This window comes from Cervus elaphus, chromosome 28 (genome assembly GCF_910594005.1).
Source record: "Cervus elaphus chromosome 28, mCerEla1.1, whole genome shotgun sequence".
Lineage (NCBI taxonomy): Eukaryota > Metazoa > Chordata > Mammalia > Artiodactyla > Cervidae > Cervus > Cervus elaphus.
In genome coordinates this window covers 42,810,006-42,824,349 of record NC_057842.1, presented here as the reverse complement: position 1 = coordinate 42,824,349, position 14,344 = coordinate 42,810,006, and the positions used below count along the sequence as shown (strand labels likewise).

Below are 14,344 nucleotides of genomic sequence, written 5' to 3'. Positions count from 1 at the left end.
TGTTTCTTTTCATTAAGCTCAGCTTTGAAAAACATTTATCTGCTGGAGTTCCACCCTTCCTTGGGCCTGGCTTCCTGTATCCCCAGGGCTCTGGAGCACCTCCTCAGGGAGGCCCGCCACACTTGGAGGCCCACATCAGCCAGTGCCTTCACCTTGCTGGAGAGACGTGTGCTGCAGCTGGCCCTGGATGTGTGGCTCACCCCAGCCAGGCCCGAATCCTGGTACAGCGCACAGCTCCAGAAAGATGTAGGTTCTCCGAAGGGGTTAGGTGGGTCCTTGGCAAAGAGAATGTTTCCTCCCAGATGTTACTACTTAGCTTTGTTTTTGTTTGGCTCTATTCCCCTCCTGTTTGGCCAGAGATAGATCATAGTCCTAGGGCTTGCCAACATTTTTATGGGTTTTTTTGTTCATTTTGGTCAATGTTTCCAGTTTATCGGGGTGCTGCTACAGTTATCATTTAAAGGGAAATGTACACAGCTAAGGGGAAAGTATTTTCTGGTTTGTTATAGTTTAACAGTATATATTTTTTAATTAATTTTTTTTTCTTTCTAAGACCCTTGTTAAAATGTACTGTTTTGTCCTGAGCTAAAATCTGGCAGAGGAGAGACAGCAAGAGTCAGTGATCGGGACTAAGCTTAGCCCTGCCATGAACTTGGTCTTCCCCGATGGCTCAGTTGGTAAAGATCCACCTGCGATGCAGGAGACCTGGGTTCTTAACTTGACCTTACTCTGTGTGGGCACTTGCTATAAGATAAAGGAAATTTCAAGGCTTCAGCTGCCAAAAATATCTGTTCCCCAGGCCTATCTCAGCCACCTATCATCTCCGGTTCAAACAAAAGTTTATTTTCTTTTAAATTAAAGTTGATCAAAAAATAGAATTCAGAGTTTTAGCCAAAGAGGAAAACAGAAAATTACCTTAAATATAACCACTCAAATGCATTTGTAATCATTTTTTTCTGAATTCAAGTATTCTTTATATACATATTTTACATAGTTCTTTCTAGTCATATCCTTCATATACCATCTCCTGTTTTTCTCAGTTGCATCATATTATATATTCTTCCATGTTGCTAATAGTCTTTATACTTAACCTTTATGACCACAAAATTCCTTTAAGTGGTGAATGATAATTTATCCAACTATTTCCCTATCAATGGGCATTCAAGTTATTTACAATGTTTTATTATTATTAAAAATTCCATAAGATACATCTCTATGCTCACAGATTTTACCGTATTTTGAATCAATTCCTTTGGATAGCTTCTTGGAATTGGATTTACTGAAACAAAATTTAAGTCTTTGGATATGTTGGCAGATCACTTTCCAGAAAAGTCGTGCCAAACTGTAATACCACTGATAGTGTCTAAGGGTACCAGTTCTGCAATACTCTACAGTGTTAGGTGTGAGCATATAATGTCTGTGCTAATCTATGCATATGATATATAAAGGTGGCATTACACTGTTCATTTTCTTTCCTTGCTATCTGTTGAGATTAAATATTCTTCCAAATGTCATGTTACTAGCTGTATTTTTTATGAATGTTCTGTTCCTCTCCTTAGTTTATAGTTCTCTTGGAATCCTAATGTCATTCCTATCCACTTACATGAGCTCTTCTTAAAAAAACTTTAACTGTTTGTCCATAATATATTCTGCAACTATTTTCCCCAATTTGTCTTTTAAATTTTTAACAGAAACTTATTTTCATATAGTCAAATCTGTTTATCGTTCCCTTTGTGATTTCTTCTATCCTAAATTCAGAAAGCCAAACTTCCTCCAGATGTTTCATATTTGTCTTCCTTTATTCTAACTTCTAACTTCTTAAGGTTTTTATTTTATTTCAAAAATATTTAACTCCTTTTAGAATTCCACCTGGAGTGTGTGTGCATGTGTGTGTATGTGTGTAAAAGTGAATATGTGGTGTAAGATATGGCTCAAAACAGAGTCTTTCCCCACATTATCACCCATGTAGCCACTACCATTTATTGAGGATTATTTTCACACTGTATTATGGTACCAGGGTTTTCCTGGTGGCTCAATAGCAAAGAATCTGCCTGCCAATGCAGGAGACACAGGTTTGATCCCTGGGTCGGGAAGATCCCCTGAGAGGGAAATGGCAACCCATTTCAGTATTCTTGCCTGGGAAATCCCATGGAGAGGGGAGCCTGGTGCACTACAGTCCATGGAGTTGCAAAGAGTTGGACACAATTTAATGACTAAAACAGTGGCAATTATGATACCAGATTTTTAAAATGTATTTTTAGTTCTCTTAAAAATTGTAGTGAATATCTGGGCTACCTATTTAATCTCTCATTGATGCCACACAGTTTTATTTTTTTATTGATTGATGGATTGTCACACTGCATGGCTTTCAGAATCTTAGTTCCCCAACCAGGGATTCAACCCAGGTCCTCAGTAGTGAAAGAATCGAGTCCTAACCACTGGACCACCAGAGAATTTCCCATACAGTTTAAATTATTTTTTTTAATATGTTCAAATTGGGACTTAGAAATGATAAATATTCAGATTAATCTTTTGTACTGGGACAGAAAATGGGACAGGTCTTGCACTCAGAAGACAATCAGGAAATTAATAAATCTCGTCATCACTTTGGAAGACTTCAGTAGTCTAGAAATTGCATTCTTGAGTAGGCAAGGCCTTTGGTAGATAAGTCTATCTACTCTTGGGAAGCCAAACCAGGAAAGACAGACTAGAGGTGGTCCCCAGACTTGGTCCTTGCTGGAAGTGGTATATAAAAAGCTAGCAAAAATGTCAGAGCAGAGGAGGTGACCAAGGCAGGAGGATGTTAGAGAACAATGTAGTAACTTCACAAATCACCCAGGGCTTGGTTTGAGCAGAGGAGCACTGAGGACGCAGCTTGGTATACTCTAAAACTACAGCGTGGAACTAGGGAAACTAAATTTATTCTTGATACTGTTGTCTGACCTTAGAAAATTTCAGTGTTGCTTCAGATCCCTAACTGATAAAATGGACATAATAGTATCTGTGATTCCCAAGTCATGGGGATCTTATAAAAATAAAAATGAGTTAACATACATGAAAATACTTGAAAGTTTTGAAACTTCAATTAGAGTTTATAAGAAATTATCATTATTATCATTGGTCACTAAAATACTTGAAATGTATCAGAGGCTTCTATTTAGGTCATCTGTGTCATTTCTCTCTTTATTTTGGCTTAAAACATTATAATAATGATAATAGCAAATGCTATGTACCAAGTGCTTTTGTATATATTTAACTCAACCCTCTCAACCAACCCTGATACAGTTATGATTTATCAGTTCCTGTTAGGTGCTGTTATTATCCTTACTGCCATTTTATAGATGATGAAACTGAGAGACAGTTAAATTGAGTGAATTGCCCTAAATCTCATAGCTTGTAAGTGCCAGAGCTAGGACTCAAGCCTAGGAACTCTGGATCCAGAGTCTGTGCTGCTGACATATTTTTCTTAATATGTTCAGATTTCTTTCTTTATTTTGTATTTTTTAAGTATTCTGTTTTCTTTCAGCTATTTTCAGCTAAAGTGATGGGTGATCCCTTTCTTGTCGGGGAGACAGGCCTGCTTGCACTCAAATCTGCTGCAGACCAAGGACAGAACCAAGGCCAAGATTCCCAAATGCTGCTCCTGGAGATGTTTTCCAAACTTTTGGAACTCTTGACCCTCCGGCATAGGCTGATAGAGATGAGTCTGGAGAGTGTACACTTGGCACGGTCAGTAGGGGGACTCACGATCCACATGAAGGGTAATAGACTATGGATCTTCCTACTGCAAGCCTTGCCCCATCTGTGCCCCCAGAGTAGCCAGAGTGAGCTTTCTAAATGACTGAAATGATGACCTCCTTTCCACCTTCCCTCCCTCCTTGTTTCTCTTCTCAGGTCTCCCAACAGGACTCTCTGACTACTCAGCTAGTCTGGGTTTTCCTCTAAGCACCTGGGCTTTTTCTCCATTCAGCCATTGCCTTTTAATTAGGTGCTTGATGTTGGTCTATTAGTTTTCCTGCTAATGTAAGCTCCCTAAATGTAAAAGCTTTGTCCGTGTTGTTTTCCATAGTATCCTGTTGGATATGAAGGCTAACCCTCATCAAGCACCCAATGATACTGAGTGTTCAAATATAATGAAGTTGAATAGCAGAGCAGAACCAGTGGAGGGCCTTCAGAAAGGAAAGAATGAGTCTGATAGCATCCAGGTCTGGTGGAAGTGTGAAATGTTCAGCAGGTAGGGGGAGAGAACGCTTGGTGAGTTCTGTTTTTGCTTTGAGCATGAGAGGATGGTAAGACATTTAAGTGAACATGTTCCCTAAACAGGAAAAATATGGAACTTGAGGATTTGTTGCAAACATATATGAGTTCTGTTGTTTTCTGCTCCATGAGAGTCCCTGAAGACACAGAGAGTCCAATTATCCACCATAAACCATGATCTAGGGCCTACTGTGTCCAGGGTCTGTACTGGGAACTTTCCATGTATCAGTTCATTTAATTCTCAGAATATTCTTATGTTATAATATATTAATGATGTCCTTATGATATGATATTATGATATAGCTTGCAAACATTTTACCACCAAGAAAGTAGAGGCTTAGAAAAGTAATTTTCCTAAGATCACACAACCAGAAAGTAGTAGAAGCAGAAATCAAACTATGGGTCAAGATAATATTAACCACTATGATACCACCTCCTCATAATTTCTGATCCTTGTTCTCAGGGAGTTCACAATGTGAAAGTTACCCCTAATAAAGTTTAATATGATATTCTAGTCATATGAACAAAATGCTATGGGAGCACAGGAAGTGGAGTATCTCATTCTTCCTAAGTGAATCAGAGAAAGCTCCACAGAAGGCCTAGGGATGACTGTGTACCTCCAAAATTCAAATGTTCAAGCCCTAAGCCCTAGTACCTCAGAATGTGACCTTATTTGGAGATAGAATCTTTGCAGAGAAAATGAAGTTTTTAGAGTGGGCTCCTATGTAGTATATCTGGTGTCCTTCTAAGAAGAGCTGGTTTGGACACGGATATATCCAGAAGGAAAACTGTATGAAGCCATAAGGATGAGATGCACATCTATAAGACGAGGAGAGAACCTAGAACAGATCCTTCACTCAAAACCCTCAGAAGGAACCAGCCCTGCAACACTTTGATCTTGGACTTCTGTCCTCCAGAACTGAGACAGATTTCTGTTGTTTAAGCACCACCACCCCAGTTCATGGTACTGTTTCACAGCAGTCTAACAAACTAATGTAGGTGCCATTTGAATTCAGCCTTAATGTACCAACTTCTCAAGATGAAGAAATGTGTTAAAATGGGGATAAGAGAAGAAAGGAAGGAATTCTAAACACAGAAGGCTGAAATGCCACAGCGACATCTGAATGGAGCCTGGCTGCAAGTCATGGGGGAGTAGAGCGCAGAGTTGAAGGAGGACAGAGATGGGGTCACAGGTTCTTACACAAAGGGGAGATGGTAATGGCCCAGAGTTGAATGACAGATTTCCCAAGGAGGACATGGGGAAGGTGAGAAGAGGACTGGGTTTGGAACCTCAGGAAACAACAGGAATTTGAAAATAAAGAGGAGAAGCCACAAAGCAGCGGCAGCACCAGTGGCGGGATGTGGGCAGTGGTGCTTGGCCCGCCCCAGCCAGGGCCCTGGCATGGCATGGGTGCAGCTCTTTGAGGTCCATCAGAGCAATGAGCAACTGTGTCATCAACAGCCTGAGGGAGCGGCTGGTGGGAGTCACCTCCCAAGCCATCTGGGTGACCTGCACGGGGTCCTGCAGAGTCTTCAACAAGGCCAATGGCATGGCATGGGTGGCGGGGGAGGGCTGCTTCAAAAAAAAAAAAGGAGAAGCCAGTGAAGACAGTGGTTATGAAGCAGAAGCATGGAGATCCTGGATTCAGGAGAACAAAATGGTTTAAGCAGCAGACAGGCCAGCCCCGAGGATCTCTGAGAAAAAATGGTCAACTTTCTACTGAGAGCAATACTGGTGACCTCAGGAGCGCTCAGAAGACAGAAGCCAGCTTGCAGGAAATGAGAGTTGAGGAAGTGCCCAAGCATATCTCCTCCTACCTTAACTACTATCTTTAACCATCATAGCTGAGGGCAGACTCAAAACCTTTGTGAGTCATTCATTTCACACCGGACTTGGCTTACTTTTGTTTTGACTTTTGCTTTGTGCTTATTCAGATGGTTTGGTTTTCTTGCCACTTACTTTCCTTTTATGGAAAATAACAGCAAATGTTCTTGGCTTTTTTTTTTTTTTTTTCTCTTTTAGTCTCTATAAGGATTTGGCATGCGAGATGGGTTTTGAAGAGTTCCATTTGTATCTGAGGCCTGTTCACTTTGAATCTGCATCACACAAGGACAAGGTGGTCGATCCACCTCCTGTCTTTATAACCTCTCTGCTGGAGGACAGTGACTGCATAGACAGGTGAGCCTTGAGAGAGTCAAAGTAAAAATAATGACACAGTAGACAGTGAAAAATAATTTCTATCACCACCACAAATGCAATTGCATTCCAAATTCTCTCCCTTATCCTCTATCTGCCATGATGTCAATATTTTCTTTTCCTTTCTTTTTTTTGATAGGATAGGAAAAAATAAGATCTCAATCAAGAGGGATTATTGGATTAAAAATAGTGAATAACTGAAAAATGGAAGAATCAGATTAGAGAGCTCACATGGATGGAATCATAGGCTCAGCAGCTGCCCAGGGTGACCATGTTGCTTCCAGATAGAAAGGGGTGTAGGGGTTGGTCTGATGGGGCAAGAATCCTGGATCCCTGCCCAGGTCCCTGCTCTTACTTTCCCTGGGACCAGGAAAAAGTCATTCAAGGTTTTTGAGCGACTGTTTCCTCAAAACTCTACTGCAATGTATATCTAACATGTATGGCAATATTTCTGTCAGGCTCTTTTGTTTGTCAATAAAAGAAGCCAACTCAAACCAGTGAAACCTCTTTTTCATGCCCCATAGGTTTAGCCTATTGCCCAAAAGAAAACACTATTACTAGTAACAGACCAGAATCTACTCAGTGGGGGAAGGGAATCTTTTCCCCCCATACAAAGTCAGTCTTGGACGTGTACCAGGGATAAACTCATCTCCCTCTTCTTTCCTTGTCTGTCTTCCCCTGAGGGTCTTAGCTCGTCCTGGAGATTCCTGGTATGAGTCCCACCCCAAGGAAGGCAGAGCTGACTCTAGGGAAGGAGGGAAGGTCACCTTTGCTTTGCTATTGTGTATCACGGCTCAAAGTATAGCAGTATGCTAAAGGAGAGAGCATAGGCTGGAATGAAGGGGTTAGGACCACAGAGTGAATTTCTCAACCTCAGAAATTTGAGGTTGGAAAACTGTTTCTTGGAGAGGGCTGTTCTTTACATCAGAGGTAGTTTAATAACATCCCCAATCTCTACCTACCAGATGTCAGCAGTATGCCTTCCCTCGTTTGTGATGATCAAAAATGTCTCCAGCCATTGCTACTTGTCCCCTGAAAGCAAAATCCCCTATGCTGTATCCTGTCATATAACCTAAACCAAAAAGGTGATTTATTGTAAAGATACAAAGATATCTCACAGAAGCTGAAGGCAGGAAGTGTGATTGGGCCTCAAACGAGGCTAGGTCTCCAATCTGGAGCCAAGCTGTTCTCTGGATCTTCAAGGGCCTCCCGCCAGAGCTGGTATTTTACACTGCTGTGAAAATAGGCCATATTTTTGTTCAGCCAGAATCAACCAATCAACACTAACTGTCTGAATGTTCTGTGGCCTGGCCAAGTGGTGATTGGTCCTCCCAATGATGACCCAGAGATCCTTCAAGATCTGAAGCACTTTCTGAATTACCAGGGGGAGATATTTACATCCAAGGAACTTGTATCTTGAATTTACATTTGTTTTATGTATGTTAATTCCTTCAAGTTATCACTTTGGAGTGCCATTACAACAACATATACCAAACATGAGCATTATTGTTGTTGTTCAGTCAGCATTATTGTTGTTGTTCAGTTGCTAAATCAAATCCAACTCCTTGTGATGTCATGGATTGCAGCACGCCAGGCTTCCCTGTCCTTCACTGTCTCTCAGAGCTTGTTTAAACTCATGTCCATTGAGTCAATGATGCCATCCAACCATGAGCATAGTGACTTACATTTTGAGAAGCACATTCATGCATATTACCTCCGTTAAGATAGGTGATATTTCCATTTACAGATGAAGAAACCAAGATTCCTAGATATTAAATTACTTGACAAAGTCTTATAGTTATGGATGAAGGACCATGTCCCAAGGCAGAAACATGGCTGCAAAGACCATTTAGATGATTGTTGGAGCCATGGGAGAGAGAACGAGATAGCATTTAGGAAGTGAATAAACGGGGCCAGGTCAGTGAGAGGCCTGTGCAAATGAGGTCAAGAAGGTAAGAGGAAATATGGAAGAGAGCAAAGGAATAGTGATCATGAGAAAACAATTTCAGAAAGTCTGAGATAGATGGTTACCACACCCAAACTGCAAGAAGATTGAGGCCAATAAGGACTGAAAAGACCCTGGAGCCCTTCAGCTTTTGGGTAGAATTACTAAGTCTTGTGTAAAATCTGTCCTTGCTGTTACTACTGGTATTTCAGAGCTGGTCACGTGACTCTGTCCCTTCAGAACAGGCATCTCCTGGCTAACTGTATGGCACATCAAAACAACATCATGTTTCTTCCTGCAGATATTCTCCTGCTACTCTTGTCTTAGCTATCTCTGAAGTGGATGATAACCAAATTGGCAAATTTAGTTTTTATACAAAGGAAGCCATTCTTAAGGTAAATTATTTTTTTTCTCAAAAGGAAACTAAAGTAAAATTAAGCAACTTGTTTGTGTATTCCTTAAAAAGTATAATGTTTAATTCATACTAGTTTGACCCCGTAGACAAGAAAAGGTTCTACCTTCATTAATAATGATGATGCCTTGCCTTGTCTGACATGTAATACCTCTTGAGATAACCTCTGTTCGGCATTAAAAAGAAACCCATGTTGGGACTTCCTGGCAGTCCAGCGATATTTTCAAACCTGGTGTTATATTTCCCTGCCACTCAGATGGACTTCTTTGCTTCTGTATCTGTATGTGCAGGTTTGTATTTGTGTGTGTATGTTTTAAACATTCATCTAATGTGGGCAGTTTTACAAGAGCCTGCCTCTGAGTGTATGTTTGCTAGTTCATCAGAGCCTATGCATCCTTTATCTGACAACTGGGGAACCCTGATGGTGTCCAGATACAGAGCAATTAGGCCTAGAACCTGCCTTCATAGGATGAAATACTTCTTAGGGAGAAAGCAGCTTTAGGCTTGTCACTGAGGAGCAAGGGTCTCGGCAAATCCAACAGTTTGATCCATATATTTACGTGTTGAGTGAGTGGTGATCCCCACCCTCAACTTGATCTCTTTCTGTATGAGAGAAATTCCTAATTTCACATTTTCTTCCTTTAGCTCTTGTGCCATTCAGGAGTGGAAAATATGCAAGTGACCCTAGCATGCCAGGCTACTCAGAAGAATGCTTTAATGGTGGCTGTTCAGCAGGCATCCTTCTACCACACTCCCTGTGGGAGCTGTCCCGCTGTTGTCAAGGTCAGCTGTCAGAGAAGCCTGAGGCATGCTGCCACTACTGTCAGGCTGCCCCATCCTCCCTCCATCCCCCTTCCCCTCCCCTCACTTTGACACTCCTCCCTCCTTTCTTTCTTCCCATCCTTCCATTTCCCTCCTTCCCTTTCTCCCTTTTCGACCATTTCCCCCATCTTTTTATTTTCTTTCCTTCCCTCTTCCCCTCCCTTTCTCCTTTCCTAATACATAGTAACACATGATTAGATTCTTACTGGGTCTCTTAATTTATAGAGGTTTGCTAATAATTTTAATTTTTCTATTGTATGTAATGCTGTGATATTGACTAGCTAGAATCAACCAGCAGAAAATAGCCTGTTCCTCCACTCCTACCCTTTGTAGATAAATGATTTCATTGTTTTCTGTTTTATCATGCCTGTATTTCTTTTTGCAAAAGCATACATTTGCCCTTCGTTTTGTCACAAAAGGTAACATAAAATATATTCTCTTGAACTTTTTAGTTGTTATTGAGATATAATTCACATAACATAAAATTCACCCCTTTAATATATAATTTGCAGGATCATACCATCATCACCACCATCTAATTCCAGAATTTCCTCATTCTCAAAAAGAAATCCTGTATCCACTAGCAGTCAATCCCCATCCATCACTTTCCTCATCTAGCGACCAGTAATCCACTTTCTGTCTCTATAGACTTCCCTATTCTAGACATTTCATATAAATTGAATCGTACAACATATGGCCTTTTATGTCAGAATTTTTTCACTTAGGCACAGTGTTTTCAAGTTTCATCCATGTCGTAGCATGCACCAGTACTTCATTTTCTTTTTGTTTCGTTTTTTGTGTTTTTACCGGTGAAGAGTATTCTAGTATATGTTATATACCACATTTTATTTATCCATTTATCAATTGACAGATTTTGAGTTGTTTTTTACTTTTTGACTATTATAAATAATACTGCCATGAACATTTAAGTATAAGTTTTTCTAAGGACATATGTATGTTTTGAGTTTGCTAACACTTATTGTCTTTTTAATTTTAGCCACCCTAGTAGGGTAAAATGATATCTCATTGTGGCTTTGATTTGTATTTTTCTAATTACTTATGACAATGAGCATATTTCCATGTGCTTGTTGGCTATTTGTATATATATATTAAAGAAATGTCTATTCAAATTCTTTGCCCTTTTATAAAGTTGGATTTTTTTTGTTACTGAATTGTAAGAGTTATTTGCATATTCTGAATACAAGTTCCTTATCAAGTATATGATTGGCAAATAGTTTCTTTTATTATGAGAATCATCTTCTTACTTTCTTGATGGTATTCTTTGAAACAGAAGTTTTTCATTTTGATGTGTCCAATTTACCTATTTTTCTTTTTTCACTTGTTCTTTTGGTGTTATATTAATATTTAAGGAACCATTGTTTAATCCAAAGTCACAAAAATTTACTCCTGCTTTCTTCTAAAAGTTTTGTAGTTATAGCTCTTACTTTCAGGTCTATGATGCATTTATAGTTAATTTTTATATGTAGCATGAGATAGGGGGTCCAATTTCATTCTTTTGAGTGTAGCGTTCCAGCTATCCCAATACCATTTGTTGAAAAGACTCATCTTTCCCCATTGAATTGTCCTGGCACCCTTAACAGAAATCAATAGACCATAAATGTAAGCGTGTATTTCTGGACTCTTAATTCTATTCCACTGGTCTATATGTTTGTTTTCATGCCAGTACCACTGTGTTTTGATCATTGTAGAGTTGTGGTAAGTTTTGAAATTAAGTACGAGTCTTCCAACTTTATTCTTTTTCAAGATTGCTTTTGCTATTTCGGGTCCTTTGCATTTTCACATGAATTTTAGGATCAGCTTGTCAATTTCTGAAAAAATAAAGCCATTTGGGACTTTGACAGGGATTGCATTGAACCTGTAAATCACTTTGAATACTATTACCATCTTAACAATATTAAATCTTCTGATCCATGAACATGGAAAGTCTTTTCATTTATGTCCTCTTTAATTTCTTTCAACAATACTTTATAGTTTTCAGTGTACAGGTTCTGTACTTCTCTTGTTAAATTAATTCCAAAATATTTTATTATTTTTATATTATTGTAAATAGAATTGTTAGTTTCATTTTCAGTGTTCATTATTAGTTTATAGAAATACAATTGATCTTTTATCTTGCAACCTTGCTAAGCTTGTAAATTCCTTAGGATCTTCTATGTAAAAGATTATGTCTTCTGCAAATAGAGATGAATTTAACATTCTCTTTTCATTCTGGATGCCTTTTATTACTTTTTCTTGTCCAGTTGCCCTAGCTAGACCCTGTAGTACAAGGTTGAATAGAAAGGTGAGAATGGATATTATTGTCTTATTCCTTATCTGAGGAGGAAAGCTTTCAATCTTTAACCATTACATATGATGTTAGCTATGAGTTTTTGTTAGATAATTTTTTTACCAAGTTGAGGATGTTCCCTTCTATTCCTAGCTTTTTGATGATTTTTATCATGAAGGGGTTTTCGATTTTATCTGTATATAATATTCTAAGGCATTTTTTTCCACTTAACAGTATATCCTAGAAATCACTCTGAATTAATTCAGAGATTTCCCCCCATTTCTAAAAACAACTGTATAGTTCTCTCTTATGTGTATATACTTGTGAATATAATTTAGGTGCAAAATTAAATATAACTTTAGGAAGTCAACTTTCCAGATGGTCTTAAACATTCTTTAAGCCTTATGAATTCTATATTGTTGTTGTTCAGTCGCTTAGTCATATCCAACTCTTTGTGACGCCATGGACTGCAGCACGCCAGGCTTCCCTGTCCTTCAGTATCTTCCAGAGTTTGCTCAAACTCTTGTCCATAGAGTCGGTGATGCCACCCAACCATTTCATCCTCTAGCCTGCTTATCCTGCCCTCAATCTTTCCCAGCATCTATATTCTTGATATATGAATTCTATACATCATACCACATTTTACCTCTTAGCACATTTCTCTATTTTCACTCTTTACATTAATAAAAGAGTATACATTCATAAGTATGGCAAGAATATTCAATCTTCACTTCTACTGCCAAATACTAATTCCCATAGAAATCAAATACTGAAGTAGACAATAGGGATAGAGTAAGTTATATTGATTTTTAAAAATTCAACCCCTCAAGTCTTAATTCAGTACCTACTTTAAGTTAGGCTCATCAGATAATACTGAGATCTGATTCATTAAGTGAAAATGAAAGTGTTTGTCACTTAGTCGTGTCCACCTCTTTGTGACCCCATGGACTGTAGCCTGCCAGGCTTCTCTGTCCATGGAATTCTCCAAGCAAGAATACTAGAGAAACTATATCTGGTGTATAAAATGTAGACAGGCTCAAAGTGGTTCAGATACAAGGAATAATAGAAGTTCAACAAGCTATAGAAGGAATTTTTAAAAAAGAGGGCTCACATCTGGGGAACCAGAAAGGGCAGCACAGAGTAGGGACATTGGGAAAAACTTGAAGGATGAGTGTTTTGACTGGCAGAGATGACTATGTGATCATTTTGAGAAGAGAGAAGACCTTCTGATGCTCAAGCATAGTATGAAAAGACAAATGAGTCTTAGGAAAAAATGGATGCCCAGCTTGGCCCCACCTGTGGTTTTCATGCATAGTTGACATATTGAATCTTTTTTTCAATTAATCTTATGAATAATACCAATATGTAAAACATATATAAATGGGGTTTTCCAGGTTGAGAGGTTTTTAAGTCACTTCCTGAGATTCCTCTAGGAAGTAAGTGGTGAAAGTCACCAAATAGGAAGATAGGACAGGGGTGGGAAGGCATTTAGAGTAATAGCCTGAAAAGACATAGCACAAGAAGGGGTAGAGAGGCACTAGGGTTATATATATATACATATATATATATATGAATACATGAATATATATAGTAATACATGTGAGTTTTATATATGTGTGTGTGTGTATTTATATACTATTCTACAGATGTGGGATAGGAAGAAGTCTAATGATATAGTAAGGAAGAATAAATGATGGAGACATTGAGAGGGAACAAGGGAAAGGAAGAAAGAAGGAAGGAAAGAAACAGAGAGAAAATAAAATTGTTACTGTGTCCAAGCCAAAGATGGAGAGTGTTTCAAGAAGAAATGAGTCACCAAGGAAGATGAACAGGTGACAGATAAACACATAAATAATATTCAACCACATTAATTATTCAAGAAATGCAATTAAAAGTCCAGTGAGAAACCCCTGCATACCCACTAGAATGGCTAAAATTTAAACTAACTGTTCTGAGTCTTGGCATGACATGGAGGATCTGAAACTCATACGCTGCTGATGGGAATGCAAAATGGTTACCTTGCAAAACACCTTGGGAGTTTCTTAGAAAGTTAAACATATACTTACCATATGATTCAGCCATTTCACGCCTAGGTATTTACTTAAGAGAAATGAAAGCACATGTCCGTACAAAGACATATGTAAATGTTTATAGCAGCTTTATTTAAAACAGCTAAGAGCTGGAAAAAATCCAAATGTCCACCATCAGGTGAATAGATAAATAAATTGTGGTATATTTTACACTGGAATATTGCTCAGCAATACAAAGAAATGAGTTGCTGACATAGCAACAATATGGATGAAGCCAAACCAATATATATATATATATATATATATATATATATATATATAACTGCATGATTCCATTTATATAAAATTCTAGGAAATGCATTCTAATCTATAGTTGGAGAAAGCAGAGCAGTGG

The 14,344-nt window shown here is 38.6% G+C and overlaps 1 protein-coding gene across 1 annotated transcript in view; it reads left to right on the top strand.

Moving 5' to 3' along the window:
* The window catches only part of LOC122685359, a 185,834-nt gene that overhangs the window by 95,681 nt on the left and 75,809 nt on the right, over nucleotides 1-14,344 (top strand). The window contains exons 20-24 of the mRNA XM_043890064.1: nucleotides 18-246; nucleotides 3,527-3,729; nucleotides 6,281-6,436; nucleotides 8,701-8,794; nucleotides 9,457-9,594. Of these exons, the coding sequence (XP_043745999.1) occupies nucleotides 18-246; nucleotides 3,527-3,729; nucleotides 6,281-6,436; nucleotides 8,701-8,794; nucleotides 9,457-9,594 (820 nt within the window). The remainder of the gene's footprint in view (nucleotides 1-17; nucleotides 247-3,526; nucleotides 3,730-6,280; nucleotides 6,437-8,700; nucleotides 8,795-9,456; nucleotides 9,595-14,344) is intronic.